Consider the following 17,517-nt stretch of genomic DNA (forward strand, 5'->3'; position numbering starts at 1 on the left):
ACGAAACTGAGAGTGGGCACTAATGAACCTACCTCAATGTGAACGACTGGCACAATATAAACAACATAAATGTGTCATTAATTATAATTACTATTAATTAGTTTGTGCAGAATGAAATATATCTGTCCAGTGGTGTGTACATTGTGATTCAGGACGCGGGTGACATTTTAAACAGTGCCACCTACTACATGTTATAGATCAAAGTCTATTTTTGGTCAAAAGCAGTGACGATCTCCAACTTGACCACAGTGATGCACACTGCACCTGTGGGCACATGTCCTTCAAGCTATCCCCTCTGATTTGTTTTTTTTAGATGTCAGTTATGAAGAAAAAAAAAAGATTACATTTTTTTCTAAATTTCCTTTCAGACAGAACCCACTGAAATGTACTATACCTTGATGTACTGTTGTGAAATGAACCTTCAACACTTTGAATAAAATCTATTGACTACTCTAATCAATTGAGACAGTCAGAGTCATATTCATATTCAAAACATGTCCTGTTTTATGGTCAATTATGGACGATTTTGTCCTCTTCCTGGCGCCTGACATTCCTCTAGTTTTCTTGACATCAACTAATAAGCATAAATAGCAACAATCCACTTATGCTACCATTCATGTGATTAAAACATTCACAAAAATTGTTCACATAAGTTGTAGTCAAGCCTTTTAATGTAAACATTAAACTCATAAAACATGATAGTGCTGTAGCCTTGATATAAACTTGATATAAAAAAGTTTTTTAACATTATAATCAATGACTCTAGCCCTCTTTTGTCTATTTTCTATCTATTTATTTACAGTGAGTGCAATATTCCTGGTCTATTCCTTCTGACAACCGTAGTTACATACGCAGCTATCTGATTCATATTGTATAACATCGTTCACAACTTACAAGTGTATTGTATGCATGAATTGGCTTGGCAAGATATTTACATTATAATAATATTGTAAATTGTGCTCAAGGATTCTGATGTAACAATTTAAATGAACTAATTCTTGCAACAACACTGTCTACATGTGCAGTATAGTATGTGTGTATGTACATTTAGTGTGTAGATGAATAGCCATTTTCCCAAAGATAACTATTTTAACTGTAATATGACACCATCTGAAACACAACAATTCCCAGCATAGATGTGAATTACGGCAAAATCATGCTTTAGTTTGATTTCATGTGTCATTCCCTGTTTATAAAACCTATTATAAAAACAGGTTGTTCATTAATTGCATGGTTAATGATATGACTTACTGTCTGTAGTTTGAAGTGTACAAAACACAGAACCTCAAATTGCCATCCATAGGTGTGACTGTATGTTTCATTAAATCACAGACATCAGAAGAGACATCTTTCTATATGCTCATATGACTTATAACAGTTACTTATTAGATATTTTTGGTGTGTTTAAAATTTCCACTTTTCCAGCTCTGCCTTGAGTGTATTTGCTTCAGGTCGGTATTCTGGCTTCTCACACAGCATCGACTTAATGATCTGGTCCTGTAAAACACACACAAAAAAACATGCTATTGAGATCTTAGTACCAACATTAATGCAGCAGAGGACAATCACTATAGGGGGTGTGGCCTCATGGCTACATGGTATGTGATGTAGTAGGTAACACCGGTCAGAGTCACAGACTGATCACTGCTCAGTGTAGCAGCATTTAATTCTGCTGGAAGTCAGAGCTAACTGAACTTATCAGTGATGAGCAACTGCTGTCAGGCTCTCCATGCCCACACTGGACACACAGAGAGTCCACTGGAGCTTTCACAGTCACTCAAAGTAAATTCACAGCTGTTTGTGAGTTCCAGTGTGGTACCGATGTTGTACCGTTAACCCTAATCCTAACCCTTGGTTGGTAACACTGGCTGCCAACATGCCCCCAAAATCAGCCAATACCAAAATTCAAATGCAAAAGACAAGTTTCTAACTGTAGAGGAAGGTTTACACTTAAATGTCAAGATTTGGATCCAAATCAATTAATCAACCTGTATAACTTGTTTTCTATCTAAAAAAAAGTGGTTTGAGGATTTAGTTACACTTTCAGGGAGCAAAACATGAGGAATGGTCACTCCCCGATAATGACCTTGCTGCTGACCCATGGGCACGGAAGTAGGTGTAACAATGCCCAACAGGTTATACCAGCTTCGTGTACAGTCATAGAATTTATAGTAATCTAGTGACTAGTATCTCCATGGCATTGACACAGATAGTGCTGTTGAGATCTGTCTGGCTATGCAACACTATTCCAGCACCAGGCTGATACAAGAAATATCCCACCAGGAATACCAGTATATGCCTTGTCCTACCACTCAGACATTCAACATTATGCTCCCCAAGCTCAGTGAAGTCAATGCATGTCATAGAGAAGGCAAGGTCCTCATCAACAGGCCCCAATGGAGTACCCTACAAGCTCTAGAATAGCTGCTCTAAGGTGCTAGGACCGCTATAGTACCCCATGAGAACTGCATGAGAAAAGCAATGCATTTCATCTGAGTGGCAAAGAGCAACAGCGATTCATCCCCAAGAAAGTGAACACCAAAGACATTAGCCAATTCAAGGCATCACACTGCTAACTGTAGAAGGAAAGAACTTCTCTGTACTAGCCCGAGGCATAATCTAACAGAGAATGACGACACTGACACCAACTACCAGAACAAGAGTGTCTCAGACTTCTCAGGGTGTGTGAAGCACAGAAATGATTTGGAAACAGATCAAGACGGTCAGGCACGAGAATAAAGACCTGCATATGATCTGGTTTGACCTTGCGAATGAATTCCACATGTCGTTCTGTATCAAGAGCTTGGTAGCAAGCTACTTTACTGACTTGCTTTACCCCCCCTAGATAATCCTCATCAGAGCACAGTAGACAGTGGGAGGGCTCAAACTACCACCTGGACAGAGACTGCCTGGTGATATCATCATGTGGCTCCTTAGTGGAGGCACATGGATGGTATCACCAGCCTTCTCCAAACAGTAGCATGTACACCCAGACTGCTAAAAAGTCCTGGGCAAGAATAAAGATCAAGCCCTCCAAGTCACATAGCCTGTCTCTTAGAAGAGGAGTGAGAAATGACAGTATCATCTTTGTCATAGGGGGTGAGAAAATCCAACTACTCTGAGAAACCGATCAAAACTCTGGGGTGACTGGACAGCAGAACTCTCCCATAAAAACAAAGAACTGTGCTGAGACAGTACTCAGAAGGCCTAGTAAATCAACTGCTGGGAAGGTACGAGGTGGGGTGTTCACACTCTGATGCTGACAAATATGGGCACTAGTGGAGGGCCACCTGGCAGTAATGCCCAATATGTTAACCAGCTACCTGTACATTTACAGGGTTTAGGGATGGACAGTGTAAGTCCTTGTATGTCAGCCTCCCTGCAACTCAGTTGCTGACCATCATGAATGGTACCTCGACGGAAATACTGTTACAGGTGAAAATTGTATCAGTAAGGATAATGTAAAGGATAAAAGAATATGGCAATCTACCTCTTGGGGAAAAGTTAGGGAAAACTCTTCGGGGAACTTCTGACTTCTGGCATCATCCCAAACCTGGTATTCATGCGTGACAAAAAGAGGAAAGAACATGTTATCCTGGTGTTCTAATAAATCAAATCATGGGCTGTTGAATGTTACAAATGAATACAAGACAAATTTAAAAAGACAGATTAAAAGATCAACCATTTTTTAAAATCATTTTTTCTGCACTCTGCAGTGCATTGCAATGCTACTTTATATCTAGCTGGTTTCTAATAGACTAGGACTAGGGCTGTGACATTGTTGTGGCAAGTCATTTGTCAAACTTTAATCATAAATACAATGTTAGACTCAGTTGAAATACTCACCACTCCTCTTTCGTGGCCAGTTGAGAGTTTCCAAAGGAGTTCAAAGTATATCAACCCCAGAGCAAATATGTCCACTTTTCGGTCATAAGACTCTGTCTTCTGTGACAGAGAAGAAACACAGAACTCACAGAAACTGCCCAATGTTATACTTACATTCATTGTCATCATGATAGATTAATTACTGACTAATAAGGCTTCAGCTTTCAGCACAGTTTTTGGTGCTAATGCTGAAAATTAAGTTTAAAATATAATTTTGGTGGCATAGAAGTTGTAACACAATTGAGGTGTACTTTTTGATTTTACAATTAAGACAGGCGAGGCTGGGTTACAGAAAATCTGAGAGTATTGTTAAGTGTACCTTATTAAGCCCACAGGATCATACTTGTTAACAATGAAAGACTTAAAAGTTATTGTCAGTATAGAGCATCTCACTTGTTCAGGAGCCATGTAAGTTGTGGTTCCTCTGTCCCCTGTTCTCTCCATCAGGGCAGAGTCATCATTATCATAATCACTGGTGACCAGACCAAAGTCTCCAATCTTCACTTGTCCATCCAGTCCAAACAGGATATTTTCAGGCTAAAACAGAAATGAAAACAAATTAACATCCAGCTCATACAATGGGCAGTAACACATAAACTGGTCAACATTGATTTAAAAAAGCATCAATAGTAGATGGCATGTGGCTTTTACTGGGTCAATTAACTGGTCTGTTGATCAACTAATAGAAATGTGTTTATCTAGTTGATCATTCCTGGGTACAAACAATCCAATTATGTGACATTATTCCAATGCATTTGGTCCTTTTATCATCATTTTGTTCAATTTAATGTAAATGGCATCCATTTACAAGTAACAGGAGGTTCAACGTTTTATAACCTGATAGTCTAAATACTGTTGGAAGTTTCCACAAATGTAGCAGGATGTAGGAAGAAGAATAAAAGACTTTACACACCACAAATTTATGTTCACAGACAAGGCAGAAAAACAATGTTACATCTCCAGCCACTGCCACAGCAGTTTTACTGACTTGAATGTACAAAAATTCTGGGTTCATAAATCAGCAGCTATTTTGTGCACTCCATGTAGGGGTGCTCAAGAGCAGGTCCAAGGTTCTTGAAGAACCAGGGGAGACCCTGATGGAGGTCACCCCCAAGAATGGGAGCCTGTCTCAGGGCATGGAGATTCTTCTGGAGCTGGTCCTGACCCTGGAGAACCTGGTGCTCCACCTGGTGGTGGAGGTGTTGTGCTAATCTATAAACCCCTGAGAAGGATTCTCTCCTGTGGAATAGGAGTCAGACCTGATGCAGAGATCTTAATTCACATCTTTGTTACATTCAGACTTAATTTCGTAATGCTTTGTTATATGGTCTGTTGATTGTATAAGATCAGTGCAGAGTCATTTGAAAATGTTTCACCAAGGGTAAGGGAAAGGCTGTTAAATTTATCAACTCGCTTCTGACAGGTTTCACTACTGGTTTGTGCAAGGATGTGTCTCAAAGTGCTCGCAGAGGCTCATCCAGGTAAACCAGAGGACAAATGAAATGCTCACCTTAAGGTCCCTGTGGACGTGTTTCTGTGAATGAATATATTCGACTCCACCAACTATTTGTTGAGCAATTTTTAGACTTTCTTCTCTTCTCTTGGAGTCTTGCAGAGACTGAGTGTTCTTCTCATCAATCCACACTTTAAGTGTTTTGGTGTCACATAACTCCATCTGAATATAGAGGTACTTTGCAGATGAATTGTTCGACCTAGAAAAGTAAGAAAAGCAAAATGATTTAACTACTCTCCTTTGAAATAAAAGGTTAAGATTTAACATATATGGACTTACTTAGAAGAAGAGCTGCAACTGTCAGCAGAAATGTTCCATTGGTGTCCTGTATCCTCCATCCAAAACGTGTAGTATCTAATGATGTTATGATGGAGAAGGTCTGATAGTGTCCCCACCTCTCGAAGAGAATTCCTGATCCAAAGGAGATCAAGAAAATAGTCAGTACTTACACAAATACTGCACACGATACAGTGCACAACAGAACCTCAATCCATACTTACTTTCCACAGCGGACAATCTTAACAGCATAATGCTTCGGCAGGAGTTTATGTTTTACTTTGTAAACACAACCAAATGCTCCACTGCCAAGACACTCCATGATGTCAAAATCTGAGGTAAACCTGTTGAGATTAACGATTGTTTAGGCAAAAATGGAAAAAATATATAGAAATGTCTTCTAGATTATACATGAATTGTTGGGAAAGAAATTGAAGTGCATTATTGCAATTGATTTTTAGTTTTTTCATACCTTGACGGGGAGCATATTTCATTCTCACTGTTTCCCATATTCTTGTGTTTGACAATATCGTCCTAAAAAAGAACGAAAACTACTTTTCAAATTTTGCATGATTATATACACAAAGCCATTCGCCATGTCTCCCTTCATAGCTGGGTGAGATCACGGGTACTCACTGGTGCTAAATTCACATAAATTTGCTCTTATGACACTCCAACTATTCAGTTGCTCTCTCCACTCACAGAGTGAGCAGAATATAAATAGAATATAGGAGAACGGATTATTTTATGACAGTTTTTAAAAGTGTGAAAGTAAGTGCAGACCTGATTGTTGGAAGAGTTCGATGATTCAGTGAATAATTCTGATCCACTTGTACCCGCTGACATGCTCTGTGATGATGCTAGAGACTCCCTAGGAGAACATAACAAGAGGCATGAGAAAAGTGTTTTCAGTATTGAATTCTACAGTCTGTTTAATAATAGACTCAAAAGTGCCTTACAGTGAATTTGGTGCTGACAACTTGGTTGATGCATCATCTTCAGGCATGACAGACATCTACAATTCACAAAAAAGTGTTATAATGTAGTAAAAATTTTCATTTTACGTTACACCACAAATACATACTTTAATCTAACTTTCTTGCTCTCACAATGCTGCTACCAGCCTGCTGCCACATTTAAATATCATACGTGTAGATTCTTGCTTCCCCTAATAAAGATTTTTTTTAATTATGAGTGAACAGACCTGAACCTTGGGAGGGACTGATGAAACAGCAATTTGTGATGATGGTACAAGGGACTCCCTGAGGGAATACAATGAGATACATGAGTACAGCTTTCTCAGTATTTAACTGCATGGTCTGCTATTGTCTACTAATGACTATAACTGACTCACTGTGTAGGTGATTCTACTGACGTGGCTGCTGTACCATCTTCGGATACTGTTGATCTGACGGACACCTAAAATGCACAGAAAAGGTATTTAACATAATGTTAGGAAATTTTTGGTAAAATTTCAAATCAGTGGAACCATTTCATTCAAAAGTTTGAGAGGCCGACTGAATCTTTATCTTTATCTGTGGTGCTATGCAGTTGTATTGTGTTGTGTTACACTGGCAGATATTTCTAATATTATCTAATTTATATCAATGAGGGCAGGCTAAATTATAGAAACATCCCTCAAACTCAGTTTCGCTACAATGATTTGTGGCAGGACTGTTGATTTAGACTGTGTCAGTGTGTAAGTGTATACTTGATGATTTAAAGCGAGTAGAAATTATGAAATACCTTGCTGTTCCAATCTGACTGTTCTTGAAGAGCAGACCAGGCCAACCGAGCTGCATTTTGTTTGGCCTCCTTGGCAGTCTTACCCTCACCTTCAGGGTATTCCTTTTTGTCAATCATTAACTTGTAGAAAAATCTGTATTGTGTTTTGAAAAGGAGGAAACAGTTTAGATCATTATGTTAACATTTTAACATTGTTTATACTGTAAAACTGAATATCATTCAGAAGTTATCATCATTAAGAGTTAGTGTGTACAGCATCTATTCAGGGTTCAGAGGTTCAGGTTCATAATCACCGAGGGTTGTGAGGTGGACCGCATCTCCTCTCTTCAATGTACGAATGGCAGCGGTTTGTTCTGTGACAGTAGTGGGCGACAAGTCCTATGTAATTTGTCTCTGATTGTTTCTGTTTGGATCTGTGAAGCATTGAGTTCACACCGAGGCGTCTTATCCTAGTACTGTAATAAACAAATGACACTAATTTTACACTAATGAAGACACAAAATTTAAAACAATGCATTGCCGTTGTGATTTACTCACCAGAGATCCAGTTCTTCATTCTCACCTGCAGTCTTAATAATAAAACAAATACAATTACAGTGGGCTGTGACCTCCTAAGTATGTGACAACACAAACACAATACGTTTTTAGGCCTATATTTGGTCTACCTTGAAATACCTAAAACCCAATATGGTTAAACAAAGAGGAATTATAGTCTCACCAAATCAACTGCGTCCCCATGTTCATTCTCCAACAAGCATTTGATGGCATTTTTAGCAGCATTACGTTTGGCCTCTTTCTTGGTCTTCCCCACACCATCAGGATAGACTTTACCATTGAGGACAACCCTCTGGGTGAATCTGCAGAGCAATTATCACATCTTTGTTATACAGTAAATGATGTTAGTGTGAAGCAGTGATCCATGCTGTGACTGCAGTGGGACTCCACCCAGATATTCACACACTAAAACTTCATATTCATAGGATGAAACTGCAACAACGCTCATTTATTTAAACACTGCACTTATGTGACAGAGACATGTACAAATGTATGTATAAATGTACAGGTAATAGAAATGTATTCAACCTACGTTTGATTATGGCCAAGGCCGAGGTCGTCATAGTCCAGCTCAGAGCGGGTTCTCATGGCATAATCTCTTAGTTCAACTAGACAGTTTGTCGTATCCATCATAAACGACAACTGTCTCAAACTGCAGAAAGCTGTGCGAAAAAAGTACACCGCTCACAGCAGTCCTCCATGTCGCCTTCTCACTTTAATGTCAGTCTGTGGTCGCTCAGCTATCCGTGCTCTGTTCAAGCAGCTTCCTACAGCTCTTAACTTTCGATTTCCTCGTTTTAACGTCATGGACGTAACGTCACTAGCTGGGCCTGCAGCAGGGATGAACACGGATCCTTCAAATTAACTCCCGCCTATTTGTTTCCTTAAGAAGTCAGCTCCAATCAAACCTTGTACATTTTTTACATTTTCGTCTCAGACTGATGTATCAGAACACACTGAAAAATCTTTCTGAAATAATTCTTCAACACCTTGAATAAAATGTTGCCACATCACTTCCACAGAGAGCAAAGCCACAACATGTGATGCACAGTTTAATATAAGGGGCAGCACATAAGGTAAGGTACTTATATACTGCAAATCAACTGCTATATACACTTATTAACTGAAAGTAGTGTTCATTAAAAGCTGCAACCAAGTCCACTTTACTTCTTAGCTTTTAAGGCTCTATAATCTATGGAGAGATAGTAGGAGCTGAGGCACGTGAGATTGTTTCTGTTGACATCATCCCAAAAGAGCTGTCGCCAATCCACGAAAGATTAGATTTTTCACATCCTCTACTGCATTTGTAGGGTGATTCTCTTCATTTTTGTGAATAGTCACCCAGTAGCTGGTCATAAACGGTTTGCTTCTTACCTCTAACCGGCTTACAAGGCTGTAGAAATCACTGCTTCTCCTTCAGTCCAAGAGCTTCGCCTTTAATCTTCTTAACCTTTCTGTTAAAGTTTTTGAAGCTGTGTCATAAACTTCATTTCCACAGACATTTACAGCTTGAATATACAAACAGACCACGCTTAAATCTGTAATAGTAAAAACTTTGCACATGCTGATTTCCTAGAACTAGGGTAGACTTCCACACTCAGAGGTGACAAACGTCCCATACAGTTCAGATCATCAGCACACAACTTTACTTCATGCAGCACCCAATTAAAGTCAGAAATTGTTCAAAATACAACAGTACATAAAGAAACTTGAACAGCCATTACACTCTAGTTGGCAAGGTTTTATTCAAGTCAATTCAGCACATTCTATATATTACAAAGCACCACATCACATTACATCCTTTAAGATTTAACCATACATTTATCTGAATGCCAGTACCAGACAATTATCCAGGATATGATTCAGTGAATAGTCATTACTACATAATTAGGATTTTGTCACATCAGTTCATGAAAACTGTTACAGGGTTTGACAAGGTGCTTGAAGTGTAACGCCTTGAAAATAACCCTGCTTTTTAAACAAAGTGCTTTAAAAAAAGACATAAAACTGTCCTATATTTGCACCAAAGTTTTGCTCATAAAGTTATTATAATTAGATCTCAATTAACTTTATCTTTTTCTTTTTTTTTTTTTATTCCGATGCATCACTATCTTGTCTCTCACTCTGCAGCATGCTGTCCCATTCCTTTCTTCCTCGCCTTTATGAGCCATTTGCCAAAAACTTAATAGTATATGCTAATTGGAAGTGCAAATTAGAAGTGCAAATTTATTCCGGCTTGGCTGGAAATAGATCTTTAGAGAGACTGGCTTTTGCCAAACACAAAGTATGTTGTCTCCAGACTGCTACCGTTTTTTGGAGACTAGGAGCACCAATCATCATCCTATATCATGTTAAACAGAGGGTGAGTTGGTACATGTGAATGTGTGTGCGCATGTAACGGAACGTACTTGATACGTGATCCATACGGACATCTTCCCAGATGCAAATAAACCGTTAACTAATTGTAAAACCACCACCGTTAACCATCATCGTGTCATATACAGTTTTACTACCACTTTACATTAGAATTTCCTAAATCTCAATGCCGAGTTGCAGTGAAAATAAGACAGATGGTGCTGATCAATAGGCTGTTAAAATTACGAAATTTTAGTTGGTGGTTCATTGTCATACAAATAATTGCAAATATTCTGACTGTTCTGTTCATTTTATGTCACAAAATGGTCCTGTTGTATTTGGCTCTGCAACCGGGCTTAAATGAATATTGTCAATCAATGGCTGCTCATCAAATTGGCAAAAGTACTTCAATGAATTTTAAAACAGTTTGTTTATGTGCATACTGTATTGTTTTTACACTAACCTAATGTAATGAAAAAGTGGTTCAAGATGGTTAATAAATATAGAAGATTATCAACGATAAAATTTGACAAAACTTCAACATTGCTAAAAATGTTTTATCCTCCCTTGAGTTGTTTTTCCTTTTGTCCATTAAGAACCTAGGTGAGAAAGGGGTGATTGAAACACATCTGTCAAATAAATAATGATATAGTGAATACTGCAAGACAGATTATCAATTTGATTGGATAACATGGCACTACAATTTTAAAATGGCTTTAAACATACTGAAATGCAGCAAAAAGGGACCTTCTTATTAATTATAATCAGCAGTACTTTCTCCAGAGCTGTCAATCACACTGCTAAACCTGTGAGGGAGCCATCTGTTATTATTACGTCTGTATCGATTTCCTTTAGGAAGAAATGTGGTTAAAACAAAAGATCCAGCACAGCAGAAGTAAGGTCTGAGATAGCCACGTCTTTTTTGTCCTGACATTATGTGAATATAAGAAGTTGAGTGTTAATTCTCCAGTCCAGTACCATTAATCTATTGCAGAAGAGGGCGCAATGAGATGATGCAATCAAAAGTGGGCCAGTCAAACCTTAAACAGCGTAAAGCTATGTGGAAAATGTGATGGAAATATGGCATTTATGTTTCATGTACTTCAAAATCCATTCATTGTGGAATCTAACCATTGTGCGAAATGAGCAGTCAGCTTAAATAATGGCGACCATGTAATAACAGGCCTAGTGATGACTAGTATTTGATCATAGTTTGTCTATTCCCTTGTATTATCAGACCGTCTTACTCTCGCGACGCAGATCTTTAAGCATCATGAGTTTGCAACTGCAATCTTCCAATTCCAACTTTAGATTACTTGCTTCAGGCCGGTCTTCTGGCTTCACACACAGCATTGACCTTATAATGTGGTTCTGCAAGAAAAAGCAACAGCTTTTGTGGTCTCCATGATATCAAAAAATCCTGGTAGTGGCTCAACTCATCTCCCTGAAGCTGACTTTACTTGGACAACTTGACAAAGTAAATCTTTTCATGGAGTAAAATAATGTGCCATGTGTCAAATAAAAGAAAGAACGGTGGTGTACCTCGAGAGGGAAATTGTGTGAAAATCCTTGTGGAGGTTTCTGGTTTCTGACATCTTCCCAAATCTGAAATTTATGCCATGATAAAAGAGGGCAAGGACACATAATTGTAATAATAATAATCATAAATCATGACACTTAAACTTAAACAAAACAGAAATGTTGTTTAGTATCAGCTATGCTTTTCCTTTTATAACAAGTCATCACGTCTGATTGTGTTTTGTTGAAATTTGCAGCTTAATCAATTGACTGTAATTGATTGTATCTGAGCCTTGAAACAAACTGAAAGCAGTTAATACTGACATATATACCATGATTTTTTAACATATCTCTAAACAACTCACCGCTTTCCGTTCATGGCCAGTGGAGAGGTTCCAAAGAAGTTCAAAATATATCAAACCCAGAGCAAATATGTCCACTTTCCGATCATATATCTTCCTGCTTTTCTGTAACAAAATAAAAGTGTGGTTTAAAAGTGGTTGAAATCTCCACGGGGTACTTTTATGTCTCTTTTTGCCAATCAATATTTAATAATACAGAAGAATCTAAAGTTAACATCAGAATAAAGCATCTCACTTGCTCCGGAGCCATGTAAGAAGGGGTTCCTTTGTACACCGATCTCTCAATCAAGTTCTCAGCATCGTCATCATTTTCAGCAGTGACCAGACCAAAGTCTCCAATCTTCACATCTCCATCTTGCCCAAACATGATATTGGCAGGCTAACCGTGGGAAAGACATAAACAAACATGAAAACATGTAGCTTCATGACTGATGTAATATAATAAATGATGTGATTCACTTTGTCTCACCTTCAGGTCTCTGTGGATGAGCATTTTGGAGTGAATGTACTCGACTCCACTGACTATTTGCTGAGCAATAGTTAGACTTTCTTCTCTTCTCTTGGAGTCTCGCAGAGATTTCTTCACATTCTGAACATTCTTCTCATCTATCCACACTCTAAGTGTTTTGGTGTCACACAGCTCCATCTGAATGTAAAGGTACTTCATTGATGAATCGCCGGTTGACCTAGAAAAGTAGGAATAGAAAAACTCTGACATGGCATACCTTTATGTGCAGTTTAATAAGGATTTTCACAACTGAATGCGACTTACTGTGAACTGCTGCAACTACCAGCTGAACTGTCACATTGGTATTGTGAATCCTCCAACCAACATGTGAAGTATCGAACAATATTGATGTGATTGAGGTCTGATAAAGCCCCCACCTCTCGTAGAGATTTTCTGATCCAAAGCAGAACAAGATCATGGCTTGGTTAATGAAACTTCACAGTGCTCATTTAAAACGGAAAACAAAGCACAATACTTGACTTACTCTTTGCAACGGACAATCTTTATAGCAAAATACTTTTTCAGCAGTATTTGTTTTGCCTTGAAAACATGACCAAAGCCTCCGCTGCCGAGGAACACTATGGAGTCAAATTCTGCTGTGAACCTGTTGAGATTGAGTATTGAAGAGACAAAAATGTGACTGTGGAAAAGAGTGACTGGCAAAAGATAAGAGAATATTTATGAATACTAAAACGTCTTTCAGTGCTAAAAAATTACACAATTTGATAATCCATACCTTGAGGTTACTGATGTAGTTGTTGTTTTCTTACTCGGACTAGTTCTTTTATTCTTGTGATTGAAATTGATGATTACCTCCTTAAATAATAAAGTCATGATACAGAGATCAAAATGTTAACCAAAAAAACAAGGCTGACCAGCATGATTAATATTTTCTTACTTTGCTGTTGTCTTTGCTGTTTTTGTGGGCATTTAGGAAATTTGCTGCAATTCTGGCGCGACAAGAAAAATTATAATCAGCAATAACATAAGGTGAGATATTTATATACTGAAGTTTCACCGTGGGTCTTAAAAGATAAGCTCACCTTATTTTGGGCTTCACGTCAGGACTTTGAATCTTTGTAATGGGAGGTAGGAAAATACAGCCTATTATATTTAAGTATACATACAAAGTACAAAATCTATTATATAGTTCTGGCATTTCAGTAATGAAGGCCAGTTAAGTAAAACTGATGAAACAAAACCATATCAGTGGATAACTTTGAAAATAACAGACCTGGTCCTTGGAAGGGATTGATGAATTGGTGAAAACAATTGAGTCACTCGAAGTTGTTGGCACATCTTTTGCTTTGGTGTCATGGGATTCCCTTGGAGAATTCAATGAGACACATTAGTAGAATATTCTCAGCACCAAACCAAACCATCAAACCATCTGTTGTGCTCCTCAGTCAGTGTCTCACAGTGTGCTTGGTGGTGTGGACCGCCTGGCTGGTGAACTATCATCAAGCAAAGCTGACCCTGAGATCTGAAAGCACAAAAGAAGTGTTCGGCTGTTACATAGTAGCTTGTTTTGTAGTAATCTATACTCTCTGGCATGTGATATTTTATAAAGAACCTTGTCAGCTACTGCTGTTTAAAATGATGAATTTCCCTGCTGTGCAGTACAATTCATAGTAAAGGGCTCTCCATGTCAGTCCAAGTTCACTGGCAAACCTAAAAGAGGCCTGTGCCTCTTCCAAAGCAGTAAGTTAAACTCTGTCTCTTTGGCCATCTACCAGGCTCACAATTCCACTTTGTTAAAGAAACCAAGGTCAAGATAAATCTCACAGACTGCATCTCAGAATACGTTGAACGCAACCATTAGGGTCATATAATGTCATTCAGGATAGAGATCCTGGGTCCCACAGGTGGACATTTGATTGAGTCCGAGACACTCCCTACACTGAGAACCTATCAGCATCACTGTTAAAGTGCTGCCCCTGTACCAAATTTCAACAATTATGCTGATAATGTGACACAAATTGTAAAAATATCTGGTGGTGGTTACAAAGAAATACACTGCAGGAGTTTTAAAGGAAGGCAAGCTGTGGTGACTAAGGTTTTGTGGATGCTTAGGCAACACATTCCATATTTAAAAAATGTAATGTATGATATCAAAACAACAGAAAATATGAATTACCTTGCTGTCCCAATCTGACTGTTCTTGAAGAGCAGACCAGGCCAGCTGAGCTGCATTTTGTTTGGCCTCCTTGATGTTTCTACCCTCACCCACAGGGTATGGCTTATCATTGATGACTAATTTGTAGAAAAACCTGTGAAGGAAGGGATGAAATATTTAGACGATTGTGTTAAGACATCTCTCTCATATTTATCAAGAGTTCTCATACAGTGTCTGTAGTGTCTGTTCAGGTTACAGGCATACTCACTGAGGGTTGTGAGCTGGACCGCATCTTTTCTCAACGACGTAATCATGAGTGCGTTTTGTTTTCTGACAGTAGTTGTTGACCATGCCAATGAAATTTATCTCTGAAAAACCTTCGTCTGCTGCTATAGTGCTTAAGTTCTTTGTCTTATCACTGTAACAGCAAAAAATTTGATTTAAATTAAAACATTTAATATCCAGACACAAACCACATAGAATCAAAAAGGTTTTTGCTCACCAGATGTCAGACACATTTTTAATCAATTCCGTCCCTGGTTGACTTGATGAGATGTGTTTCTCCTCTCCAGTCTTGAAGACAAAAAAGTTAGATTTTACTATGATTTAATGATTGGAGTGCAGCTTGTGTAAATTTGAAAAACCAACTCAAACATTCATGATAATATCACAGTCAGTGACAAGCACGTCAATTCCTTCCTTCCCTCTGTGTTTTTCTAGGACTAATTAAGCTATGAGAAACTAGTGTGTATTGGCAAACATTTTGAAAAATCAGCAACTGATTCTTGGTCTTTGGTTGCATCATCAGTGGCAACCACATTTTAACATTTAAAAATAGCGACAATGACTAAACCTGCCTGTCAACCTGGTGACAATGCTCACAGTGTGTTTACTTGCGTGTGCACAGTTTTAGAGATGATGGTGAAGCAACTTTAGTTCTTTGACTTTGGGGTTCAACTAACCTGTCAAAACCACCTGACAAAGAACTAGATGAACCTCTGTGAACATTTGTGAAGTCTTGGGAGATAAAGCATCTTTTAGCCGGATGGAAAATTATATTGCAAAACATGCACAACATGCAGCCCTAGAAGTGACACATCAAGTTCAATGGTTCAAGATAGCACATCCTACAGAGGTTTCAGCAACCAAAAGCTGTTGCTGTTTGCCAGTCTGACAGTCACTTACAAAAGTTAACATTGAGCCCTGGTATTACTACTTACCTCTGTAGTTCTACTCCCATATATCTCTTGAAATACAAGCTTGGCTGCTTCCTCCTTGGCCTCCTTTTTTGTTCTCCCACTGGCAGCTGGATACTCTTTATCACCAACCACAAAGCTACAGCATCTAATATCACACAACATTTATTTAATGCATTTATTTAATGCATTTTTTAATGCCGGATAAACAACTATGAAGGTATTCAGATGCAGGGTGGAGACTTACTGAGCAGCATTATTTGGTCCCAGTTTCGTTGACTCCACAGGTCTTATATTCACCCTGTTCTTATGACCATATTCATTGAGCCAACACACAAAGTTGGTTTGAGTTATAGCTGTCTGACGAACTGGTGTGGTCGGAGCTTCTACTCCATTTTTTGTTGATGTCTGTAAGAAGACAACACATATGTCAAGGAGACGTATGCTCGGGAAGATTTACACATGCAATACTTTAAGTAGAAACATGACAATCTTACAGAGTCAACTGATTCCTCCAACAAGGTCTTCAGGACGTTTTCAGCCGCTCTCTGTCTGGCTTCCTTCTTGTTTTTGCCCACACCATCAGGGTACGCCTTACCATTTAGGACCGCTCTTAAAGTAAATCTGAGAAGAAGTTATTAAGCTTTGTTAAGCAAGATAATGCAAGAATGTGGTGTGATGGAGATTGCATTACAAACATCCTAAAAGGTGACGTTATTAACTTGACATACCTGAGTTGGGGAAACTCTCTTTCTTTGTCAACATTAGACTTGATGCTACAGACAGTTCATGAAGTGTGTGTGTGGGTTAAATGTCTAATAGCTGACAGTACTCCGACTAGTGGAAACAAAACACTTAGTACTAATAAATATATAGAATATACAGCTCTTCTATTTTTTCTACAAACAAAATCAGTGATGAAATAAGATCCACCCATTTAAGATGGCCCCGTCCTGCTTATGTCCAAGATCTCTTCAAAAACTACTTTCATGCATGACTTTGCAGATCGTGAATCCTTCAATAGATAATTTATTCCACTCACGTTTTAAGGTGATCAGGGCCAACACAGTCGACGTCTTCGTATTTCACCACCGAGCCTATCTTCTGTGCGTACTCGTTCAGTTTAACGACGTAGTTTTCCGTTTCCATGATAAATCAGCCACCGATCAGATTGTCAGCTCAGCTTACATTAAAATAAAACAACAAAATGCACATTTAAGAACACTCAGTTTTCATGTGAACTCCGCTTCCATGTTTTCGCACGTCTGGCCACCTCAGCCTCACCCGCACTAAGTTTCGTTTTCTCGGTAAACGTCACACCGTAAAGGACCCACCGTGTTGCCTTCAATGCCGTCGGAAATATCTAAACTGCTTAAACAAACATTACTCTATGCTCTGGAGAAATTGTATATAAACGCTAAAAGTAATGTAGCGGTGCCGGGACATCAAGTGAGAGGATGTTATGAGGACGGACGGGGGGTGGTGCT

At 38.6% G+C, this 17,517-nt stretch overlaps 1 protein-coding gene across 1 annotated transcript; it reads right to left on the minus strand.

Annotated features, from left to right (window-relative positions):
• Positions 1-653: 653 nt before the first annotated feature.
• LOC104918202 (uncharacterized) lies at positions 654-17,342 on the minus strand. Its single transcript, XM_027278481.1, has 36 exons — positions 17,073-17,342; positions 16,528-16,654; positions 16,278-16,438; positions 16,055-16,178; positions 15,337-15,407; positions 15,103-15,252; positions 14,856-14,988; positions 14,137-14,201; positions 13,953-14,043; positions 13,762-13,793; positions 13,617-13,668; positions 13,455-13,534; positions 13,203-13,322; positions 12,983-13,111; positions 12,680-12,896; positions 12,446-12,589; positions 12,214-12,315; positions 11,873-11,935; positions 11,566-11,701; positions 8,508-8,658; positions 8,139-8,277; positions 7,958-7,989; positions 7,714-7,875; positions 7,421-7,553; positions 7,029-7,093; positions 6,879-6,936; positions 6,634-6,689; positions 6,458-6,545; positions 6,147-6,208; positions 5,899-6,018; positions 5,678-5,809; positions 5,396-5,597; positions 4,279-4,422; positions 3,847-3,945; positions 3,491-3,553; positions 654-1,497 (listed from the first exon to the last, which is right to left on the minus strand). Exons 1-36 carry the CDS (start codon positions 17,177-17,179, stop codon positions 1,405-1,407), a joined length of 3,903 nt encoding a protein of 1,300 aa, XP_027134282.1. The 5' UTR covers positions 17,180-17,342; the 3' UTR covers positions 654-1,404.
• Between the last annotated feature and the right edge of the window lie 175 nt (positions 17,343-17,517).

This window comes from Larimichthys crocea, chromosome III (assembly GCF_000972845.2).
Source record: "Larimichthys crocea isolate SSNF chromosome III, L_crocea_2.0, whole genome shotgun sequence".
NCBI classification, from domain to species: Eukaryota; Metazoa; Chordata; class Actinopteri; family Sciaenidae; genus Larimichthys; species Larimichthys crocea.

Excerpts from the sequence above, each read along its gene's own strand:
- LOC104918202 (XM_027278481.1), bottom strand. The coding sequence starts at position 17,179 with ATGGAAACGGAAAACTACGTCGTTAAACTGAACGAGTACGCACAGAAG. Across the intron at positions 11,702-11,872 it reads CACACAATTTCCCTCTCGAG|AACCACATTATAAGGTCAAT; the intron begins GTACACCACCGT and ends TTTTTCTTGCAG. Across the intron at positions 5,810-5,898 it reads AAGATTGTCCGCTGTGGAAA|GAATTCTCTTCGAGAGGTGG; the intron begins GTAAGTATGGAT and ends CCTTTGGATCAG.